Source organism: Oncorhynchus mykiss, chromosome 28 (genome assembly GCF_057628025.1).
Source record: "Oncorhynchus mykiss isolate SJ-2025 chromosome 28, ASM5762802v1, whole genome shotgun sequence".
NCBI lineage: Eukaryota > Metazoa > Chordata > Actinopteri > Salmoniformes > Salmonidae > Oncorhynchus > Oncorhynchus mykiss.
Window position 1 is genome coordinate 28,217,847 of NC_143049.1, and position 20,980 is coordinate 28,238,826.

The 20,980-nt window shown below is 47.7% G+C and overlaps 1 protein-coding gene across 3 annotated transcripts in view; it reads left to right on the forward strand.

Moving 5' to 3' along the window:
• The window catches only part of LOC110508821 (ATP-dependent chromatin remodeler CHD7), a 115,178-nt gene that overhangs the window by 42,214 nt on the left and 51,984 nt on the right, over nt 1-20,980 (forward strand). The window contains exons 4-6 of one of the 3 annotated variants that reach the window (XM_090224935.1): nt 13,686-13,830; nt 17,265-17,390; nt 17,511-17,573. In XM_090224935.1, coding sequence (XP_090081061.1) covers nt 13,686-13,830; nt 17,265-17,390; nt 17,511-17,573 — 334 coding nt within the window. Of the gene's footprint in view, nt 1-13,685; nt 13,831-15,548; nt 15,695-17,264; nt 17,414-17,510; nt 17,574-20,980 lie in introns of those variants that run through there. The other 2 variants (XM_090224936.1, XM_090224937.1) reach the window with 2 other exon arrangements.

Here is a 20,980-nt window from a genome sequence, read left to right on the forward strand (position 1 = left end):
TCTTAGCACCTAGGTCTTTACTCTTAGTCCTGATGTATTAGTATCTTAGCACCTAGGTGTTTACTCTTAGTCCTGGATGTATTAGTATCTTAGCACCTAGGTGTTTACTGTATTAGTCCTGATGTATTAGTATCTTAGCACCTAGGTGTTTACTCTATTAGTCCTGATGTATTAGTATCTTAGCACCTAGGTGTTTACTCTATTAATCCTGATGTATTAGTATCTTAGCACCTAGGTGTTTACTCTATTAGTCCTGATGTATTAGTATCTTAGCACCTAGGTGTTTACTGTATTAGTCCTGATGTATTAGTATCTTAGCACCTAGGTGTTTACTCTATTAGTCCTGATGTATTAGTATCTTAGCACCTAGGTGTTTACTCTATTAGTCCTGATGTATTAGTATCGTAGCACCTAGGTGTTTACTCTATTAATCCTGATGTATTAGTATCTTAGCACCTAGGTGTTTACTCTATTAGTCCTGATGTATTAGTATCTTAGCACCTAGGTGTTTACTCTATTAGTCCTGATGTATTAGTATCTTAGCACCTAGGTGTTTACTCTATTAGTCCTGATGTATTAGTATCTTAGCACCTAGGTGTTTACTCTATTAGTCCTGATGTATTAGTATCTTAGCACCTAGGTGTTTACTCTATTAATCCTGATGTATTAGTATCTTAGCACCTAGGTGTTTACTCTATTAATCCTGATGTATTAGTATCTTAGCACCTAGGTGTTTACTCTATTAGTCCTGATGTATTAGTATCTTAGCACCTAGGTGTTTACTCTATTAATCCTGATGTATTAGTATCTTAGCACCTAGGTGTTTACTGTATTAGTCCTGATGTATTAGTATCTTAGCACCTAGGTGTTTACTCTATTAATCCTGATGTATTAGTATCTTAGCACCTAGGTGTTTACTCTATTAATCCTGATGTATTAGTATCTTAGCACCTAGGTGTTTACTCTATTAGTCCTGGATGTATTAGTATCTTAGCACCTAGGTGTTTACTCTATTAGTCCTGATGTATTAGTATCTTAGCACCTAGGTCTTTACTCTTAGTCCTGATGTATTAGTATCTTAGCACCTAGGTGTTTACTCTTAGTCCTGGATGTATTAGTATCTTAGCACCTAGGTGTTTACTGTATTAGTCCTGATGTATTAGTATCTTAGCACCTAGGTGTTTACTGTATTAGTCCTGATGTATTAGTATCTTAGCACCTAGGTGTTTACTCTATTAATCCTGATGTATTAGTATCTTAGCACCTAGGTGTTTACTCTATTAGTCCTGATGTATTAGTATCTTAGCACCTAGGTGTTTACTCTATTAGTCCTGATGTATTAGTATCTTAGCACCTAGGTGTTTACTCTATTAGTCCTGATGTATTAGTATCTTAGCACCTAGGTGTTTACTCTTAGTCCTGGATGTATTAGTATCTTAGCACCTAGGTGTTTACTCTATTAGTCCTGATGTATTAGTATCTTAGCACCTAGGTGTTTACTCTATTAGTCCTGATGTATTAGTATCTTAGCACCTAGGTGTTTACTCTATTAATCCTGATGTATTAGTATCTTAGCACCTAGGTGTTTACTGTATTAGTCCTGATGTATTAGTATCTTAGCACCTAGGTGTTTACTCTATTAATCCTGATGTATTAGTATCTTAGCACCTAGGTGTTTACTCTATTAGTCCTGGATGTATTACTACACTGATCTAAAAGAAGTGGCTATGTGAAAGCTTCTGCCATATTGTTTTCACAATCCTTTTCCTCACTGGTGTGTATGTGTGTGTGTATATATGTATGTATGTGTGTGTGTATGTATATATGTGTGTATGTACAGTGCCTTGCGAAAGTATTCGGCCCCCTTGAACTTTGCGACCTTTTGCCACATTTCAGGCTTCAAACATAAAGATATAAAACTGTATTTTTTTGTGAAGAATCAACAACAAGTGGGACACAATCATGAAGTGGAACGACATTTATTGTATATTTCACTTTTTTAACAAATCAAATACTGAAAAATTGGGCGTGCAAAATTATTCAGCCCCCTTAAGTTAATACTTTGTAGCGCCACCTTTTGCTGCGATTACAGCTGTAAGTCGCTTGGGGTATGTCTCTATCAGTTTTGCACATTGAGAGACTGACATTTTTTCCCATTCCTCCTTGCAAAACAGCTCGAGCTCAGTGAGGTTGGATGGAGAGCATTTGTGAACAGCAGTTTTCAGTTCTTTCCACAGATTCTCGATTGGATTCAGGTCTGGACTTTGACTTGGCCATTCTAACACCTGGATATGTTTATTTTTGAACCATTCCATTGTAGATTTTGCTTTATGTTTTGGATCATTGTCTTGTTGGAAGACAAATCTCCGTCCCACTCTCAGGTCTTTTGCATACTCCATCAGGTTTTCTTCCAGAATGGTCCTGTCTTTTGGCTCCATCCATCTTCCCATCAATTTTAACCATCTTCCCTGTCCCTGCTGAAGAAAAGCAGGCCCAAACCATGATGCTGCCACCACCATGTTTGACAGTGGGGATGGTGTGTTCAGCTGTGTTGCTTTTACGCCAAACATAACGTTTTGCATTGTTGCCAAAAAGTTCAATTTTGGTTTCATCTGACCAGAGCACCTTCTTCCACATGTTTGGTGTGTCTCCCAGGTGGCTTGTGGCAAACTTTAAACAACACTTTTTATGGATATCTTTAAGAAATGGCTTTCTTCTTGCCACTCTTCCATAAAGGCCAGATTTGTGCAATATACGACTGATTGTTGTCCTATGGACAGAGTCTCCCACCTCAGCTGTAGATCTCTGCAGTTCATCCAGAGTGATCATGGGCCTCTTGGCTGCATCTCTGATCAGTCTTCTCCTTGTATGAGCTGAAAGTTTAGAGGGACGGCCAGGTCTTGGTAGATTTGCAGTGGTCTGATACTCCTTCCATTTCAATATTATCGCTTGCACAGTGCTCCTTGGGATGTTTAAAGCTTGGGAAATATTTTTGTATCCAAATCCGGCTTTAAACTTCTTCACAACAGTATCTCGGACCTGCCTGGTGTGTTCCTTGTTCTTCATGATGCTCTCTGCGCTTTTAACGGACCTCTGAGACTATCACAGTGCAGGTGCATTTATACGGAGACTTGATTACACACAGGTGGATTGTATTTATCATCATTAGTCATTTAGGTCAACATTGGATCATTCAGAGATCCTCACTGAACTTCTGGAGAGAGTTTGCTGCACTGAAAGTAAAGGGGCTGAATAATTTTGCACGCCCAATTTTTCAGTTTTTGATTTGTTAAAAAAGTTTGAAATATCCAATAAATGTCGTTCCACTTCATGATTGTGTCCCACTTGTTGTTGATTCTTCACAAAAAAATACAGTTTTATATCTTTATGTTTGAAGCCTGAAATGTGGCAAAAGGTCGCAAAGTTCAAGGGGGCCGAATACTTTCGCAAGGCACTGTATATATGTGTGAATGTATATATGTGTGAATGTATATATGTGTGTATGTATATATATGTGTGTGTGTGTGTGTGTGTGTGTGTGTATGTATGTATGTATGTATGTATGTATGTATAAAAAATAAATAAGTGTCCTTTGCACTGTGTCAAGTGGCAGTTTGGCTTAAACCGATGAGGAGAGAGTGGACTTATTTGTCCCCTGCTTGCCTAGCCAGCTTCACTGACATGGGTGGAGTGCGAGGCTTCAGGCAAGAGGGGGACGGTCCGTGAGCCAATGGCAGGTAGGTAGCAGGCTGGCTTTTGACCTTGTTTGTGTGCTTGGTCATCCTGGGAGAAAGCTGAGCTATTAATAGCTGCCTGTTGTCTCCTGTGTCATCACTCCTCTTGCTGCCACACCCACAGATGGGTGTGACGTGGTGTGTCCTAGATTTGTTTGCACTGCACACAGCTGTCAGGAAGGAAGCACACCTGCAGCCACCTCACCTGTGTGTGTTTCTCTCCCTGAATGCAAACAAACTAAACCATGTGTTAACCCTTAAGGGCTCAGACACACCAAAAGTGTTTGCTGGCTAAGAGTACCCCTGAACAGAATTTGCTGACCTCGTGCACACCTATTTTGCAAAAAAATGTCGGCAGTCAGACAGCGGGTCGTCAGCGGGTCGTCCCTAAAACAACGCGCAGAGGAACGCTATGCATTTAGAGGCGTGGTACTACAATGTCTCCTACTCATACTGAAAGGACAGAAGTGCCTTCAGCCCCCAATCAGCACACACAGCTCTCACCATTCCATCTGTTTATCTTGTTACTTACTCTCTCTCTGACGCGAGGCATCTCCCCTCCCAAGCCAGTGACATGACTGAGATAACCGTACCTTGTTAATGTCTCCAGAGTTATTGCAGGCACTATGCTGAAGCTCTGTGTATATACCCCTGTGTACATGCATTGTCCTTAGCGAGTATGCAAAAGCGTGTGTGTGTGTGTGTGTGTGTGTGGGGGGGGGGGGGGGGCAGGCAGGAGGAGAAAGTGTCAGGTGGTCTAGCTGTGTATGACTCTTCTCACCAGCGAACAGCAGATGTCCTGTAACTCCCCCTCGGACCCTCTTCCTTCACTCTCCTCCTGCTGGAGGACCACATGCCTAAATGCCACCCAGTGCACCTCAGACACTGCATTCCAGATGAATTCCAGTGGTCCACTTTAACAAATCCCACTTGTTAATGTAGTTAAGCACCATAATGGCCAACGGTATTTAAGCCCTACATACTAGAGCCACCATCTTCTAAAACCTGGTATTTCACATCCGGCCATGATTGGGAGTCACATAGGGCGGCGCGCTATTGGCCCAGCGTCGTCCGGGTTTGGCCGGGGTTGGCGTCATTGTAAATAAGAACTTGTTCTTGCCTAGTTAAATAAAGATTACGTTTTAACGTTGGTTAGAAGCGTTAGCCCTCTGTTGCTGCCTCCACTACCTTCCTCCTCCCCTGGTTGCATACACACAGCCTTGAACCCTGCCCACAAGCCATTGTTACTGGAGAGCATTATTAAGGAGTAAGCGGGATAGTAGTGAAGAGAAGGAGTGGTTAGGAGAGAAAGGGAGACTTGATAGTAGTGAAGAGAAGGAGTGGTTAGGAGAGAAAGGGAGACTTGATAGCGGGGTAGAGAAGGAGTGGTTAGGAGAGAAAGGGAGACTTGATAGTAGTGAAGAGAAGGAGTGGTTAGGAGAGAAAGGGAGACTTGATAGCGGGGTAGAGAAGGAGTGGTTAGGAGAGAAAGGGAGACTTGATAGTAGTGAAGAGAAGGAGTGGTTAGGAGAGAAAGGGAGACTTGATAGTAGTGAAGAGAAGGAGTGGTTAGGAGAGAAAGGGAGACTTGATAGTAGTGAAGAGAAGGAGTGGTTAGGAGAGAAAGGGAGACTTGATAGTAGTGAAGAGAAGGAGTGGTTAGGAGAGAAAGGGAGACTTGATAGTAGTGAAGAGAAGGAGTGGTTAGGAGAGAAAGGGAGACTTGATAGTAGTGAAGAGAAGGAGTGGTTAGGAGAGAAAGGGAGACTTGATAGCGGGGTAGAGAAGGAGTGGTTAGGAGAGAAAGGGAGACTTGATAGTAGTGAAGAGAAGGAGTGGTTAGGAGAGAAAGGGAGACTTGATAGTAGTGAAGAGAAGGAGTGGTTAGGAGAGAAAGGGAGACTTGATAGTAGTGAAGAGAAGGAGTGGTTAGGAGAGAAAGGGAGACTTGATAGCGGGGTAGAGAAGGAGTGGTTAGGAGAGAAAGGGAGACTTGATAGTAGTGAAGAGAAGGAGTGGTTAGGAGAGAAAGGGAGACTTGATAGTAGTGAAGAGAAGGAGTGGTTAGGAGAGAAAGGGAGACTTGATAGTAGGGTAGAGAATGAGTGGTTAGGAGAGAAAGGGAGACTTGATAGTAGTGAAGAGAAGAATGAGTGGTTAGGAGAGAAAGGGAGACTTGATAGTAGTGAAGAGAAGAAGGAGTGGTTAGGAGAGAAAGGGAGACTTGATAGCGGGGTAGAGAAGGAGTGGTTAGGAGAGAAAGGGAGACTTGATAGCGGGGTAGAGAAGGAGTGGTTAGGAGAGAAAGGGAGACTTGATAGCGGGGTAGAGAAGGAGTGGTTAGGAGAGAAAGGGAGACTTGATAGCGGGGTAGAGAAGGAGTGGTTAGCAGAGAAAGGGAGACTTGATAGCGGGGTAGAGAATGAGTGGTTAGGAGAGAAAGGGAGACTTGATAGTAGTGAAGAGAAGAATGAGTGGTTAGGAGAGAAAGGGAGACTTGATAGTAGTGAAGAGAAGGAGTGGTTAGGAGAGAAAGGGAGACTTGATAGCGGGGTAGAGAAGGAGTGGTTAGGAGAGAAAGGGAGACTTGATAGCGGGGTAGAAAAGGAGTGGTTAGGAGAGAAAGGGAGACTTGATAGCGGGGTAGAGAAGGAGTGGTTAGGAGAGAAAGGGAGACTTGATAGTAGTGAAGAGAAGAATGAGTGGTTAGGAGAGAAAGGGAGACTTGATAGTAGTGAAGAGAAGAATGAGTGGTTAGGAGAGAAAGGGAGACTTGATAGTAGGGAAGAGAAGGAGTGGTTAGGAGAGAAAGGGAGACTTGATAGTAGTGAAGAGAAGGAGTGGTTAGGAGAGAAAGGGAGACTTGATAGCGGGGTAGAGAAGGAGTGGTTAGGAGAGAAAGGGAGACTTGATAGCGGGGTAGAGAAGGAGTGGTTAGGAGAGAAAGGGAGACTTGAAAGCGGGGTAGAGAAGGAGTGGTTAGGAGAGAAAGGGAGACTTGATAGTAGTGAAGAGAAGAATGAGTGGTTAGGAGAGAAAGGGAGACTTGATAGTAGTGAAGAGAAGAATGAGTGGTTAGGAGAGAAAGGGAGACTTGATAGTAGTGAAGAGAAGGAGTGGTTAGGAGAGAAAGGGAGACTTGATAGCGGGGTAGAGAATCAGTGGTTAGGAGAGAAAGGGAGACTTGATAGCGGGGTAGAGAATGAGTGGTTAGGAGAGAAAGGGAGACTTGATAGCGGGGTAGAGAAGGAGTGGTTAGGAGAGAAAGGGAGACTTGATAGCGGGGTAGAGAAGGAGTGGTTAGGAGAGAAAGGGAGACTTGATAGCGGGGTAGAGAAGGAGTGGTTCGCAGAGAAAGGGAGACTTGATAGCGGGGTAGAGAATGAGTGGTTAGGAGAGAAAGGGAGACTTGATAGTAGTGAAGAGAAGAATGAGTGGTTAGGAGAGAAAGGGAGACTTGATAGTAGTGAAGAGAAGGAGTGGTTAGGAGAGAAAGGGAGACTTGATAGCGGGGTAGAGAAGGAGTGGTTAGGAGAGAAAGGGAGACTTGATAGCGGGGTAGAGAAGGAGTGGTTAGGAGAGAAAGGGAGACTTGATAGCGGGGTAGAGAAGGAGTGGTTAGGAGAGAAAGGGAGACTTGATAGCGGGGTAGAGAAGGATTGGTTAGGAGAGAAAGGGAGACTTGATAGTAGTGAAGAGAAGAATGAGTGGTTAGGAGAGAAAGGGAGACTTGATAGTAGGGAAGAGAAGGAGTGGTTAGGAGAGAAAGGGAGACTTGATAGTAGTGAAGGGAAGGAGTGGTTAGGAGAGAAAGGGAGACTTGATAGCGGGGTAGAGAATGAGTGGTTAGGAGAGAAAGGGAGACTTGATAGCGGGGTAGAGAAGGAGTGGTTAGGTGAGAAAGGGAGACTTGATAGTAGTGAAGAGAAGGAGTGGTTAGGAGAGAAAGGGAGACTTGATAGCGGGGTAGAGAAGGAGTGGTTAGGAGAGAAAGGGAGACTTGATAGCGGGGTAGAGAATGAGTGGTTAGGAGAGAAAGGGAGACTTGATAGCGGGGTAGAGAATGAGTGGTTAGGAGAGAAAGGGAGACTTGATAGCGGGGTAGAGAAGGAGTGGTTAGGAGAGAAAGGGAGACTTGATAGCGGGGTAGAGAATGAGTGGTTAGGAGAGAAAGGGAGACTTGATAGTGGGGTAGAGAAGGAGTGGTTGGGAGACTTGATAGCGGGGTAGAGAAGGAGTGGTTAGGAGAGAAAGGGAGACTTGATAGCGGGGTAGAGAATGAGTGGTTAGGAGAGAAAGGGAGACTTGATAGTAGGGAAGAGAAGGAGTGGTTAGGAGAGAAAGGGAGACTTGATAGTAGTGAAGGGAAGGAGTGGTTAGGAGAGAAAGGGAGACTTGATAGCGGGGTAGAGAAGGAGTGGTTCGCAGAGAAAGGGAGACTTGATAGCGGGGTAGAGAATGAGTGGTTAGGAGAGAAAGGGAGACTTGATAGTAGTGAAGAGAAGAATGAGTGGTTAGGAGAGAAAGGGAGACTTGATAGTAGTGAAGAGAAGGAGTGGTTAGGAGAGAAAGGGAGACTTGATAGCGGGGTAGAGAAGGAGTGGTTAGGAGAGAAAGGGAGACTTGATAGCGGGGTAGAGAAGGAGTGGTTAGGAGAGAAAGGGAGACTTGATAGCGGGGTAGAGAAGGAGTGGTTAGGAGAGAAAGGGAGACTTGATAGCGGGGTAGAGAAGGAGTGGTTAGGAGAGAAAGGGAGACTTGATAGTAGTGAAGAGAAGAATGAGTGGTTAGGAGAGAAAGGGAGACTTGATAGTAGGGAAGAGAAGGAGTGGTTAGGAGAGAAAGGGAGACTTGATAGTAGTGAAGGGAAGGAGTGGTTAGGAGAGAAAGGGAGACTTGATAGCGGGGTAGAGAATGAGTGGTTAGGAGAGAAAGGGAGACTTGATAGCGGGGTAGAGAAGGAGTGGTTAGGTGAGAAAGGGAGACTTGATAGTAGTGAAGAGAAGGAGTGGTTAGGAGAGAAAGGGAGACTTGATAGCGGGGTAGAGAATGAGTGGTTAGGAGAGAAAGGGAGACTTGATAGCGGGGTAGAGAATGAGTGGTTAGGAGAGAAAGGGAGACTTGATAGCGGGGTAGAGAATGAGTGGTTAGGAGAGAAAGGGAGACTTGATAGCGGGGTAGAGAAGGAGTGGTTAGGAGAGAAAGTGAGACTTGATAGCGGGGTAGAGAATGAGTGGTTAGGAGAGAAAGGGAGACTTGATAGCGGGGTAGAGAAGGAGTGGTTAGGAGAGAAAGGGAGACTTGATAGCGGGGTAGAGAATGAGTGGTTAGGAGAGAAAGGGAGACTTGATAGTGGGGTAGAGAAGGAGTGGTTGGGAGACTTGATAGCGGGGTAGAGAAGGAGTGGTTAGGAGAGAAAGGGAGACTTGATAGCGGGGTAGAGAATGGGTGGTTAGGAGAGAAAGGGAGACTTGATAGCGGGGTAGAGAATGAGTGGTTAGGAGAGAAAGGGAGACTTGATAGCGAGGTAGAGAAGGAGTGGTTGGGAGACTTGATAGCGGGGTAGAGAAGGAGTGGTTAGCAGAGAAAGGGAGACTTGATAGCGGGGTAGAGAATGAGTGGTTAGGAGAGAAAGGGAGACTTGATAGCGGGGTAGAGAAGGAGTGGTTAGGAGAGAAAGGGAGACTTGATAGCGGGGTAGAGAAGGAGTGGTTAGGAGAGAAAGGGAGACTTGATAGCGAGGTAGAGAAGGAGTGGTTGGGAGACTTGATAGCGGGGTAGAGAAGGAGTGGTTAGCAGAGAAAGGGAGACTTGATAGCGGGGTAGAGAATGAGTGGTTAGGAGAGAAAGGGAGACTTGATAGCGAGGTAGAGAAGGAGTGGTTGGGAGACTTGATAGCGGGGTAGAGAAGGAGTGGTTAGCAGAGAAAGGGAGACTTGATAGCGGGGTAGAGAATGAGTGGTTAGGAGAGAAAGGGAGACTTGATAGCGGGGTAGAGAAGGAGTGGTTAGGAGAGAAAGGGAGACTTGATAGCGGGGTAGAGAATGAGTGGTTAGGAGAGAAAGGGAGACTTGATAGTAGTGAAGAGAAGAATGAGTGGTTAGGAGAGAAAGGGAGACTTGATAATAGTGAAGAGAAGGAGTGGTTAGGAGAGAAAGGGAGACTTGATAGCGGGGTAGAGAAGGAGTGGTTAGGAGAGAAAGGGAGACTTGATAGCGGGGTAGAGAATGGGTGGTTAGGTGAGAAAGGGAGACTTGATAGCGGTGTAGAGAATGAGTGGTTAGGAGAGAAAGGGAGACTTGATAGCGGGGTAGAGAAGGAGTGTTTGGGAGACTTGATAGCGGGGTAGAGAAGGAGTGGTTAGGAGAGAAAGGGAGACTTGATAGCGGGGTAGAGAATGAGTGGTTAGGAGAGAAAGGGAGACTTGATAGCGGGGTAGAGAAGGAGTGGTTGGGAGACTTGATAGCGGGGTAGAGAAGGAGTGGTTAGGAGAGAAAGGGAGACTTGATAGCGGGGTAGAGAATGGGTGGTTAGGAGAGAAAGGGAGACTTGATAGCGGGGTAGAGAAGGAGTGGTTAGGAGAGAAAGGGAGACTTGATAGCGGGGTAGAGAATGAGTGGTTAGGAGAGAAAGGGAGACTTGATAGCGGGGTAGAGAAGGAGTGGTTGGGAGACTTGATAGCGGGGTAGAGAAGGAGTGGTTAGCAGAGAAAGGGAGACTTGATAGCGGGGTAGAGAATGAGTGGTTAGGAGAGAAAGGGAGACTTGATAGCGGGGTAGAGAATGAGTGGTTAGGAGAGAAAGGGAGACTTGATAGCGGGGTAGAGAAGGAGTGGTTAGGAGAGAAAGGGAGACTTGATAGCGGGGTAGAGAATGAGTGGTTAGGAGAGAAAGGGAGACTTGATAGCGGGGTAGAGAAGGAGTGGTTGGGAGACTTGATAGCGGGGTAGAGAAGGAGTGGTTAGGAGAGAAAGGGAGACTTGATAGCGGGGTAGAGAAGGAGTGGTTGGGAGACTTGATAGCGGGGTAGAGAATGAGTGGTTAGCAGAGAAAGGGAGACTTGATAGCGGGGTAGAGAAGGAGTGGTTGGGAGACTTGATAGCGGGGTAGAGAATGAGTGGTTAGCAGAGAAAGGGAGACTTGATAGCGGGGTAGAGAATAAGTGGTTAGGAGAGAAAGGGAGACTTGATAGCGAGGTAGAGAAGGAGTGGTTAGGAGAGAAAGGGAGACTTGATAGCGAGGTAGAGATGGAGCGGAGACAGGAGACGAGGTTGAGAGGCTGACTAAGTGGAAAGAGATGGAGAAGGAAAGAGGGGTGAGAGAACGGGGGAAAGGGACATTAGGTCGACAGAGAAAAGCAAGAGAATGAGAGCGAAGGGATGAAGAAGCTGATCAATAAGATGGAACATTAGAATGAAAAGAGAGAGCTAGAGCCTCTGATTGTTGGAGGGAGATGCATTGGAGAGGAGCGGACCGAGAGGAGCAAGTCTGTGGTTGACTAGGAGGGGGGAAGATGGGGAAGCTTATCTAACCAAGATGAGAGAAACGGGGAAACGCAATGGAGTTATATAGTTATGTACACTGAACAAACATATAAACGCAACATGTGAAGTGTTGGTCCTATGTTTCATGAGCTGAAAGAAAAATATCCCAGAAATGTTCCATAAGCACAAAAAGCCTATTTCTGTCAAATGTTGATCACAAATGTGTTTACATCCCTGTTAGTGAGCATTTCTCCTTTGCCAAGATAATCCATCCACCTGACAGGGGTGGCATAACATGAAGCTGATTAAACAGCATGATCATTACACAGATTCACCTTGCGCTGGGGACAGTAGGGCACTCTAAAATGTGCAGTTTCACATTTTGAGGGAGCATGCAATGTTCACCACAGCTGTTGCCAGAGAAGTAAATGTTCATTTCTCTACCAATGTCGTTTTAGAGAATTTGCCAGTACGTCCAACCGGCCTCACAACCGTAGACCATATGTAACCATGCCAGCCCAGGACCCCCACATCTGGCTTCTTCACCTGCGGGATCGGCCGAGACCAGCCACCCGGTTTGTACAGGAAACTGTGGGTTTGCACAACCAAAGAATTTCTGCACAAATTGTCAAACAGTCAGGGAAGCTCATCTGCGTGGTCGTTGTCCTCACTAGGGTCTTGACCTGACTGCAGTTCAGCGTCATTACACTTCAGTGTCACCTTCGAAAGCCACTGGCACGCTGGAGAAGTGTGCTCTTCGTGAATGAATCCCAGTTTCATCTGTACCGGGTAGCAGACAGCATGTATGGTGTCGTGTGGGTGAGCGGTTTGCTGATGTCGACGTTGTGAACAGAATGCCCCATGGTGGCGGTGGGGTTATGGTATAGACAGGCAAGAGCTATGGACAACGAACACAATTGCATTTTATTTATGTCAATTTGAATACACAGAGATACCGTGACGAGATCCTGAGACCCATTGTTGTGCCATTCATCCTCTGCCATCACGTTTCAGCATGGTACTGCACGTTCCCATGTCACAAGAATCTGTACACAATTCCTGGAAGCTGAAATGTATTCATCCATGGCTTGAATACTCATCAGACATATCACCCACTGAGCATGTTTGGGATGCTCTGGATCGACGTGTACGACAGCTTTTTCCAGTTCCCGCCAATATCCAGCAACTTCACACAGCCATGGAAGAGGAGTGGGAAAACATTCCACAGGCCACAACAGCCTGATCAACTCTATGTGAAGGAGATGTGTCGCGCTGCATGAGGCAAATGGTCCCACCAGATACTGACTGGTTTTCTGATCCATCTACTTTTTTTTTTTTTAAGATCGCTGTGACCAGCAGATGCACATTTGTATTCAGTCATGTCAAATTCATAGATTAGGGCCTAATTCATTCACTCAAATAGTTCATTTAAGGAAATCAGACAAAATCAGTACAATCTTTTGAAATTGTTTCATGTTGCATTTTTATTTTTGTTCAGTGTAGCAGCAGTAGGAGGAGAAGAGGAGATAAGTGATAGAGGGAGAGGAGTAGAGTGTCTGAGTAGAGCAGATGGCTCCAGCCTGTGGAGTCCAGCCAGAGGAACAGGTGCGGATCACGTGACCGCGGGTTACCAGGGCGATGTGATTGCTCTTGGCTGCAAATGAAAGTAGAGGGGGACCCTAGAGTAGAGCCAGCAAGGGAGTGAGCTAAGGAGAGGGGGGTTGACTGCTCGCCTCCAGGGCTTTGTGTAATCTGTGGCAGGGAGGAGCGGAGCGGTCTCTCGTGCTCTCTGTGTGGAAAGAGACACACAGCTTCCCTCTCCTCTTCCCTTCTCTAGCTGTTCCTGTTTCAACCGTCTGTCATCCAGCCTCAATGAAATTAATTGACCTCAAACTGTTAATTTAAAACATGGCATCTCCAAGATGGTTACTAGAAATCCCACGACTTCCTTCTCATTGTGTATCTGAACATCAACTTTGAAACCACAGGTTTAACTTGCTAAATGCTCTTGTGTACGGATGATGGTTGACTGTTCCAACAGTCTGGTTTCCGCTGGTGTCTACGGTGGGGCCTCATGCTGTGGAAAGTCTATATAGTGGAAACAGATGATGAGTTTTTCCAGGAGTTTAACGATTGTGGTGTAAAGTTAACTATACTTTAGGCCAGTGTATCCTAACTCCAGTCCTTCAGTGCAAAAATGTATGCTGTTGAGTGTACCTGAGGCCTGGGGTTGGGAAACACTGTTTCAAGCGTTGTTGACTTCATACTATCAGAGACAGAAGCGAAAGCTGACTGTAATACCTGTTTTAAGATGATGACATGAGATGGTGTTCACTCATCAGTCCTTCTCTACATATTCTCCCTCTTTCATATCAACCTCTCGTTCATCCTTCTCTTCCTAATCCCTTCCCTCCTCTTCTGTCGCTCTTTCATCCTTCTCCTAACTGCTCTTCCCCTCCTGCTTCTAGAAGCACTAAGAAGGTGGAGTCAGCGGAGGGCAGTGGCAGCAGTGTGAAGGAGATTAAGAGGACGAGGGAGCCCTCGGTCAGCTCCGATGTGGAGAAGTCACCCCCAGGCCCCTCCGATGAGGACGACGACGATGACGGTGTCCAGGTACACACACACACACACACACACACACACACACTGTAACGTTAGTGACACACACAGTAACATCAGTTTTGAGCTAACCTAACATAGCAGGTGTAAAATAAATGCCTGAAGCTAGATCCCCTACATACTGACCTGAAGCTAGATCCCCTACATACTGACCTGAAGCTAGATCCCCTACATACTGACCTGAAGCTAGATCCCCTACATACTGACCTGAAGCTAGATCCCCTACATACTGACCTGAAGCTAGATCCCCTACATACTGACCTGAAGCTAGATCCCCTACATACTGGCCTGAAGCTAGATCTCCGACATACTGGCCTGAAGCTAGATCCCCTACATACTGGCCTGAAGCTAGATCCCCGACATACTGGTCTTAACCTCTTAACACTGTTTTTTTTTTCTCGTTATCTCCTGCACTGTTCAACCAATCCGGTAAATGTGGAGGAGAAGACTGAGTCTCCTTTTTAACATCCAAAAGTGGAAGTCATGTGGCAGGCTCTCTTTCCATTTCCTCTGAAAACCAGAACATCCGGTTGTTGGGGGACTCTGCAGAGGCTAGTTGTAAACACACACCGTAACATCGGTGGTACAGTAGACAGACAAACACTTTCCAAATTAAATGCAAAAAAGTTATCCAATGTTGGCATGAGCCTGGGGGTGGCGTAGTGACAATACAAGCAAGCAGCACTTTTCTACAAACATCCGCTATTACTCTTAATCATGGAAGCTAGTGGTGTTTATTGTAGAACAAGTTTGGGATGAAACTGTTCAGCACCACAGAACGCTCGAATAGAAACGTATTGGAACAGAGATTACACATTCAGAACCTCTTAACCCAGGTCTCTGCGACGTTCTAGACCCTCTATGAAGATGCCTGTGTTCATTTATTGACATACTTCTGGTCTTAATTGTTTGAATAAATTCTGCAGCCATACAAAAGTAGTGTACTATATAGGGACTAGGGTGCAGATTGAGACGCTTTCTGACTAGTTTCTACCGGCATTCTTGTTCAATTTTGGACTGGTCCTGTGGTTTTGGACTGGTTCTTGGGTTTTGGACTGGTTTGGACTGGTTCTGGGGTTTTGGACTGGTTCTGGGGTTTTGGACTGGTTCTGGGGTTTTGGACTGGTTCTGGGGTTTTGGACTGGTTCTGGAGTTTTGGACTGGTTCTGGGGTTTTGGACTGGTTCTGGGGTTTTGGACTGGTTCTGGGGTTTTGGACTGGTTCTGGGGTTTTGGACTGGTTCTGGGGTTTTGGACTGGTTTGGACTGGTTCTGGGGTTTTGGACTGCTCCTGGGGCTTTGGACTGGTTCTGGGGTTTTGGACTGGTCCTGGCATTTTTCAGGAGTGATTTTAATCAAAATATCGTGACACACTCCTCCACTCTGATGCAGGAATATGGGAGCTGTTAGCAGCAAATTACTAAACCAACCCAAATATCCAGGAGACCCAGCTGGCTGATACTGGGGCACTGTCCAATGTTCACCAGTCTTTAGCAGTAGGCACTGCCCAATGTTCACCAGCCTTCAGCAGTCGGCACTGTCCCGATGTTCACCAGTCGGCACTGTCCCGATGTTCACCAGTCGGCACTGTCCCGATGTTCACCAGTCGGCACTGTCCCGATGTTCACCAGTCGGCACTGTCCCGATGTTCACCAGTCGGCACTGTCCCGATGTTCACCAGTCGGCACTGCCCCGATGTTCACCAGTCGGCACTGCCCCGATGTTCACCAGCCTTCAGCAGTAGGCACTGCCTGACCGATGAAATACCATGTCTGCAGCGGTTACGGTTTACCCCTTCAGGACAGACTGAGAGGGCTGCCTGCCTCGCGCTAGACACTGGTTGTGTGGCTTGCTCCTAGGTTAGACTGTGCTGTATATTGTGGAGGTTGTGGGAGTGATGTGAGCTTACCTGATTTAAAATGAATCTGTAGACGTTTCTCCTGTGATTTATCTATGATCAATAAGATACCTGGGTCATGTTCGTTAAACACCAAACAGAAGACAACTGAGGCACCGTCTGAACTCGGTGTTTGTGTGCAGGGCCTAAAATGAACACCCGCCACCTGCCAAATATGGGTGGATTTTGACATTGGCGGGTAAGATGTCCATTTAACCAGCCACGTTTGCAGGTGCTCAGGGCTCCAGTGTGAGCATTTCACTTGCATTTGTGAATAAAAAGTATTATGTTGAAAGTATTTCTGCCGTCTTGTTTCATAACTGGTAAATGAATCACACAACGTCAAAGAACTATGACTCCTATAGCCTATCCCACCTCGCTCTGCAACACTGCTTGGCTGAAGCGCTGAGTGAAAGATTAGTTTTTAGAAGCGCTGTGGACAGGCATAACAGTTGGTCTAGTTTACTTGAAATGAAAGTCTACTGAAGTGAGACTTTGTCCTTGTGTTTCTTGGTCTATTTACATTGTTTTGTTCACAGGTTGTTTTTCTATGTTTGAGTTTCAGCTGAAGACAACACGGCTATTAGTCAGACTCTCAATCTCACAGGCACATGACTCTAGGGTTGCATTACCACGGTAACCTTTAAAGGGGCAGGTGAACATTTGTCTTATCTCTGATATTTTGGTTAAAAGACCCAGGTCTCAAAAAAATCATAAATTAATTTACTTCTTACAAGTAATACATGTATTGTTTTAGAAACATTACAATACATTTTTTTTGTTGCTTAATTTTTTTGTGGCAATATTTGGCCTGGTAAAAAATCTGAGTGGCTGGTAGATTTTAAAAAAATCTAAAAGTACATTTTAGGCCCTATTTGTGTGCGTATTGAACAGGACCCAGGTGTGTTATGACTGCAGTCTTAATTCAGGGCCGTTAGCTCAATATGGTACACCTGTCTAACCTCTCTCACACGCCTCTCTCTCACACGCCTCTCTCTCACACGCCTCTCTCTCACACGCCTCTCTCTCACACGCCTCTCTCTCACACGCCTCTCTCACACGCCTCTCTCTCACACGCCTCTCTCTCACGCGCCTCTCTCTCACGCGCCTCTCTCTCACGCGCCTCTCTCACGCGCCTCTCTCTCACGCGCCTCTCTCTCACGCGCCTCTCTCTCACGCGCCTCTCTCTCACGCGCCTCTCTCTCACGCGCCTCTCTCTCACGCGCCTCTCTCTCACGCGCCTCTCTCTCACGCGCCTCTCTCTCACGCGCCTCTCTCTCACGCGCCTCTCTCTCACGCGCCTCTCTCTCACGCGCCTCTCTCTCACGCGCCTCTCTCTCACGCGCCTCTCTCTCACGCGCCTCTCTCTCACGCGCCTCTCTCTCACGCGCCTCTCTCTCACGCGCCTCTCTCTCACGCGCCTCTCTCTCACGCGCCTCGCTCTCTTTTCACCTCGCTCTCTTTTCACCTCGCTCTCTTTTCACCTCGCTCTCTTTTCACCTCGCTCTCTTTTCACCTCGCTCTCTCTATAGAAGCGTCGTTCCAGTCGTCAGGTGAAGAGGAAGCGCTATACAGAGGAACTGGAGTTCAGGATCTCAGACGATGATGGAGATGTTTCCCCCACTCCCAAGTCGCCCTTCAACACCTCTGAACAGCAGGTCAGCACCCACAATGTGTGCAGGTGTGCATGCGTTCCAGAGAGAAAATGTGTGAATAGGTTTGTGCTCATTGCTCTTACATTTGACTGTGCTAATGTTGTTCAATCTGTGTGACTGTAGGAGGTGGAGACAGAGGGGCCTGTGGTGGAGAAGATCCTGTCCATACGCATGGGGAAGAAAGAGGTGAGACAGCTGGGTCTGTGGAGAGAGAGAGGGTACCAGTGCCCTGGTGTCATCTTATGATGTGCTGTTCAACCAGCTCCAAGTAGATTACACACCCACATACCCTGCCTCTTAGACAGCCACTTCATAGAGCAGTCTAGCAGTGGTCTGGAGAGGACACACTAGCAGTGGTCTGGAGAGGACACACTAGCAGTGGTCTGGAGAGGACACACTAGCAGTGGTCTGGAGAGGACACACTAGCAGTGGTCTGGAGAGGACACACTAGCAGTGGTCTGGAGAGGTCACCACTAGCAGTGGTCTGGAGAGGTCACCACTAGCAGTGGTCTGGAGAGGTCACCACTAGCAGTGGTCTGGAGAGGTCACCACTAGCAGTGGTCTGGAGAGGTCACCACTAGCAGTGGTCTGGAGAGGTCACCACTAGCAGTGGTCTGGAGAGGTCACCACTAGCAGTGGTCTGGAGAGGTCACCACTAGCAGTGGTCTGGAGAGGACACACTGGAAAGTTACGAGACTTTGCGTGGTGAGAGGTGTGTGTGTATGCGTGGTGAGAGGTGTGTGTGTATGCGTGGTGAGAGGTGTGTGTGTATGCGTGGTGAGAGGTGTGTGTGTGTGTGTGTGTGTGTATGCGTGGTGAGAGGTGTGTGTGTGTGTGTGTATGCGTGGTGAGAGGTGTGTGTGTATGCGTGGTGAGAGGTGTGTGTGTGTGTGTATGCGTGGTGAGAGGTGTGTGTATGCGTGGTGAGAGGTGTGTGTGTGTATGCGTGGTGAGAGGTGTGTATGCGTGGTGAGAGGTGTGTGTATGCGTGGTGAGAGGTGTGTGTGCGGGGTGAGAGGTGTGTGTGTGTATGCGGGTGAGAGGTGTGTGTGTGTGTGTGTATGCGGGTGAGAGGTGTGTGTGTATGCGGGTGAGAGGTGTGTGTGTGTGTGTGCGGGGTGAGAGGTGTGTATGCGGGGTGAGAGGTGTGTGTGTGTGTGTATGCGGGGTGAGAGGTGTGTGTGTGTGTGTGTATGCGGTGTGAGAGGTGTGTGTGTGTGTATGCGGGGTGAGAGGTGTGTGTGTGTGTGTATGCGGGGTGAGAGGTGTGTGTATATGCGGGGTGAGAGGTGTGTGTGTGTGTGTGTGAGGGGTGAGAGGTGTGTGTGTGTGTGTGAGGGGTGAGAGGTGTGTGTGTGTGTATGCGGGGTGAGAGGTGTGTGTGTGTGTATGCGGGGTGTGAGGTGTGTGTGTGTGTATGCGGGGTGAGAGGTGTGTGTGTGTGTGTGTATGCGGGGTGAGAGGTGTGTGTGTGTGTGAATGCGGGGTGAGAGGTGTGTGTGTGTGTGTGTGCGGGGTGAGAGGTGTGTGTGTATGCGGGTGAGAGGTGTGTGTGTGTGTGCGGGGTGAGAGGTGTGTGTGTGTGTGCGGGGTGAGAGGTGTGTGTGTGTGTGTGTGTGCGGGGTGAGAGGTGTGTGTGTGTGTGTATGCGGGGTGAGAGGTGTGTGTGTGTGTATGCGGGGTGAGAGGTGTGTGTGTGTGTGAGGGGTGAGAGGTGTGTGTGTGTGTATGCGGGGTGAGAGGTGTGTGTGTGTATGCGGGGTGAGAGGTGTGTGTGTGTGTGTATGCGGGGTGAGAGCTGTGTGTGTGTGTGTATGCGGGGTGAGAGGTGTGTGTGTGTGTGTATGCGGGGTGAGAGGTGTGTGTGTATGCGGGGTGAGAGGTGTGTGTGTGCGGGGTGAGAGGTGTGTGTGTGTGCGGGGTGAGAGGTGTGTGTGTGTGTGTGCGGGGTGAGAGGTGTGTGTGTGTGTGTGCGGGGTGAGAGGTGTGTGTGTGTGTGTGTGTGCGGGGTGAGAGGTGTGTGTGTGTGTATGCGGGGTGAGAGGTGTGTGTGTGTGTGAGGGGTGAGAGGTGTGTGTATGCGGGGTGAGAGGTGTGTGTGTGTGTGTATGCGGGGTGAGATGTGTGTGTGTGTGTGTATGCGGGGTGAGAGGTGTGTGTGTGTGTATGCGGGGTGAGAGGTGTGTGTGTGTGTGTATGCGGGGTGAGAGGTGTGTGTATGCGGGGTGAGAGGTGTGTGTGTGTGTATGCGGGGTGAGAGGTGTGTGTGTGTATGCGGGGTGAGAGGTGTGTGTGTGTATGCGGGGTGAGAGGTGTGTGTGTGTGTGTGTGTGTGTATGCGGGGTGAGAGGTGTGTGTGTGTGTGTGTATGCGGGGTGAGAGGTGTGTGTGTGTGTGTGTGAGGGGTGAGAGGTGTATGCGGGGTGAGAGGTGTGTGTGTGTGTATGCGGGGTGAGAGGTGTGTGTGTGTGTATGCGTGGTGAGAGGTGTGTGTGTGTGTGTGTATGCGTGGTGAGAGGTGTGTGTGTGTATGCGTGGTGAGAGGTGTGTGCGTGTGTGTGCGTGGTGAGAGGTGTGTGCGTGGTGAGGTGTGTATGCGTGGTGAGGTGTGTATGCGTGGTGAGAGGTGTGTGTGTGTGTGTGTGTGTATGCGTGGTGAGAGGTGTGTGTATGCGTAGTGAGAGGTGTGTGTATGCGTGGTGTGAGGTGTGTGTGTTTGTGAGAGGTGTGTGTATGCGTGGTGTGAGGTATGTGTGTGTGTTTGTGAGAGGTGTGTGTGTGTGTGGTGAGAGAGGTGTGTGTGAGAGGTGTGTGTGTGTGAGAGGTGTGTGTGTGTGAGAGGTGTGTGTGAGAGAGGTGTGTGTGTGAGAGAGGTAGGTGTGTGTGAGAGAGGTAGGTGTGTGTGAGAGAGGTAGGTGTGTGTGAGAGGTAGGTGTGTGTGTGAGAGGTAGGTGTGTGTGTGAGAGGTAGGTGTGTGTGTGAGAGGTAGGTGTGTGTGTGAGAGGTAGGTGTGTGTGTGTGAGAGGTAGGTGTGTGTGAGGTAGGTGTGTGTGTGTGTGAGGTAGGTGTGTGTGTGTGTGAGGTAGGTGTGTGTGTGTGTGAGGTGTGTGTGTGAGGTAGGTGTGTGAGAGAGGTGTGTGTATGCGTGGTGTGAAGTATGTGTGTGTTTGTGAGAGAGAGGTGTGTGTGTGTGTGTGGTGAGAGAGGTGTGTGTGTGTGTGTGTGTGTGTGTGGTGAGAGGTGTGTGTGTGTGAGAGAGGTGTGTGTGTGTGTGGTGAGAGAGGTGTGTGTGTGTGTGTGTGTGGTGAGAGAGGTGTGTGTGTGTGTGGTGAGAGAGGTGTGTGTGTGTGTGTGTGTGTGTGTATGTGTGGTGAGAGAGGTGTGTGTGTGTGTGTGGTGAGAGAGGTGTGTGTGTGTGGTGAGAGAGGTGTGTGTGTGTGTGGTGAGAGAGGTGTGTGTGTGTGTGTGGTGAGAGAGGTGTGTGTGTGTGTGGTGAGAGAGGTGTGTGTGTGTGTGTGGTGAGAGAGGTGTGTGTGTGTGTGGTGAGAGAGGTGTGTGTGTGTGTGGTGAGAGAGGTGTGTGTGTGTGTGGTG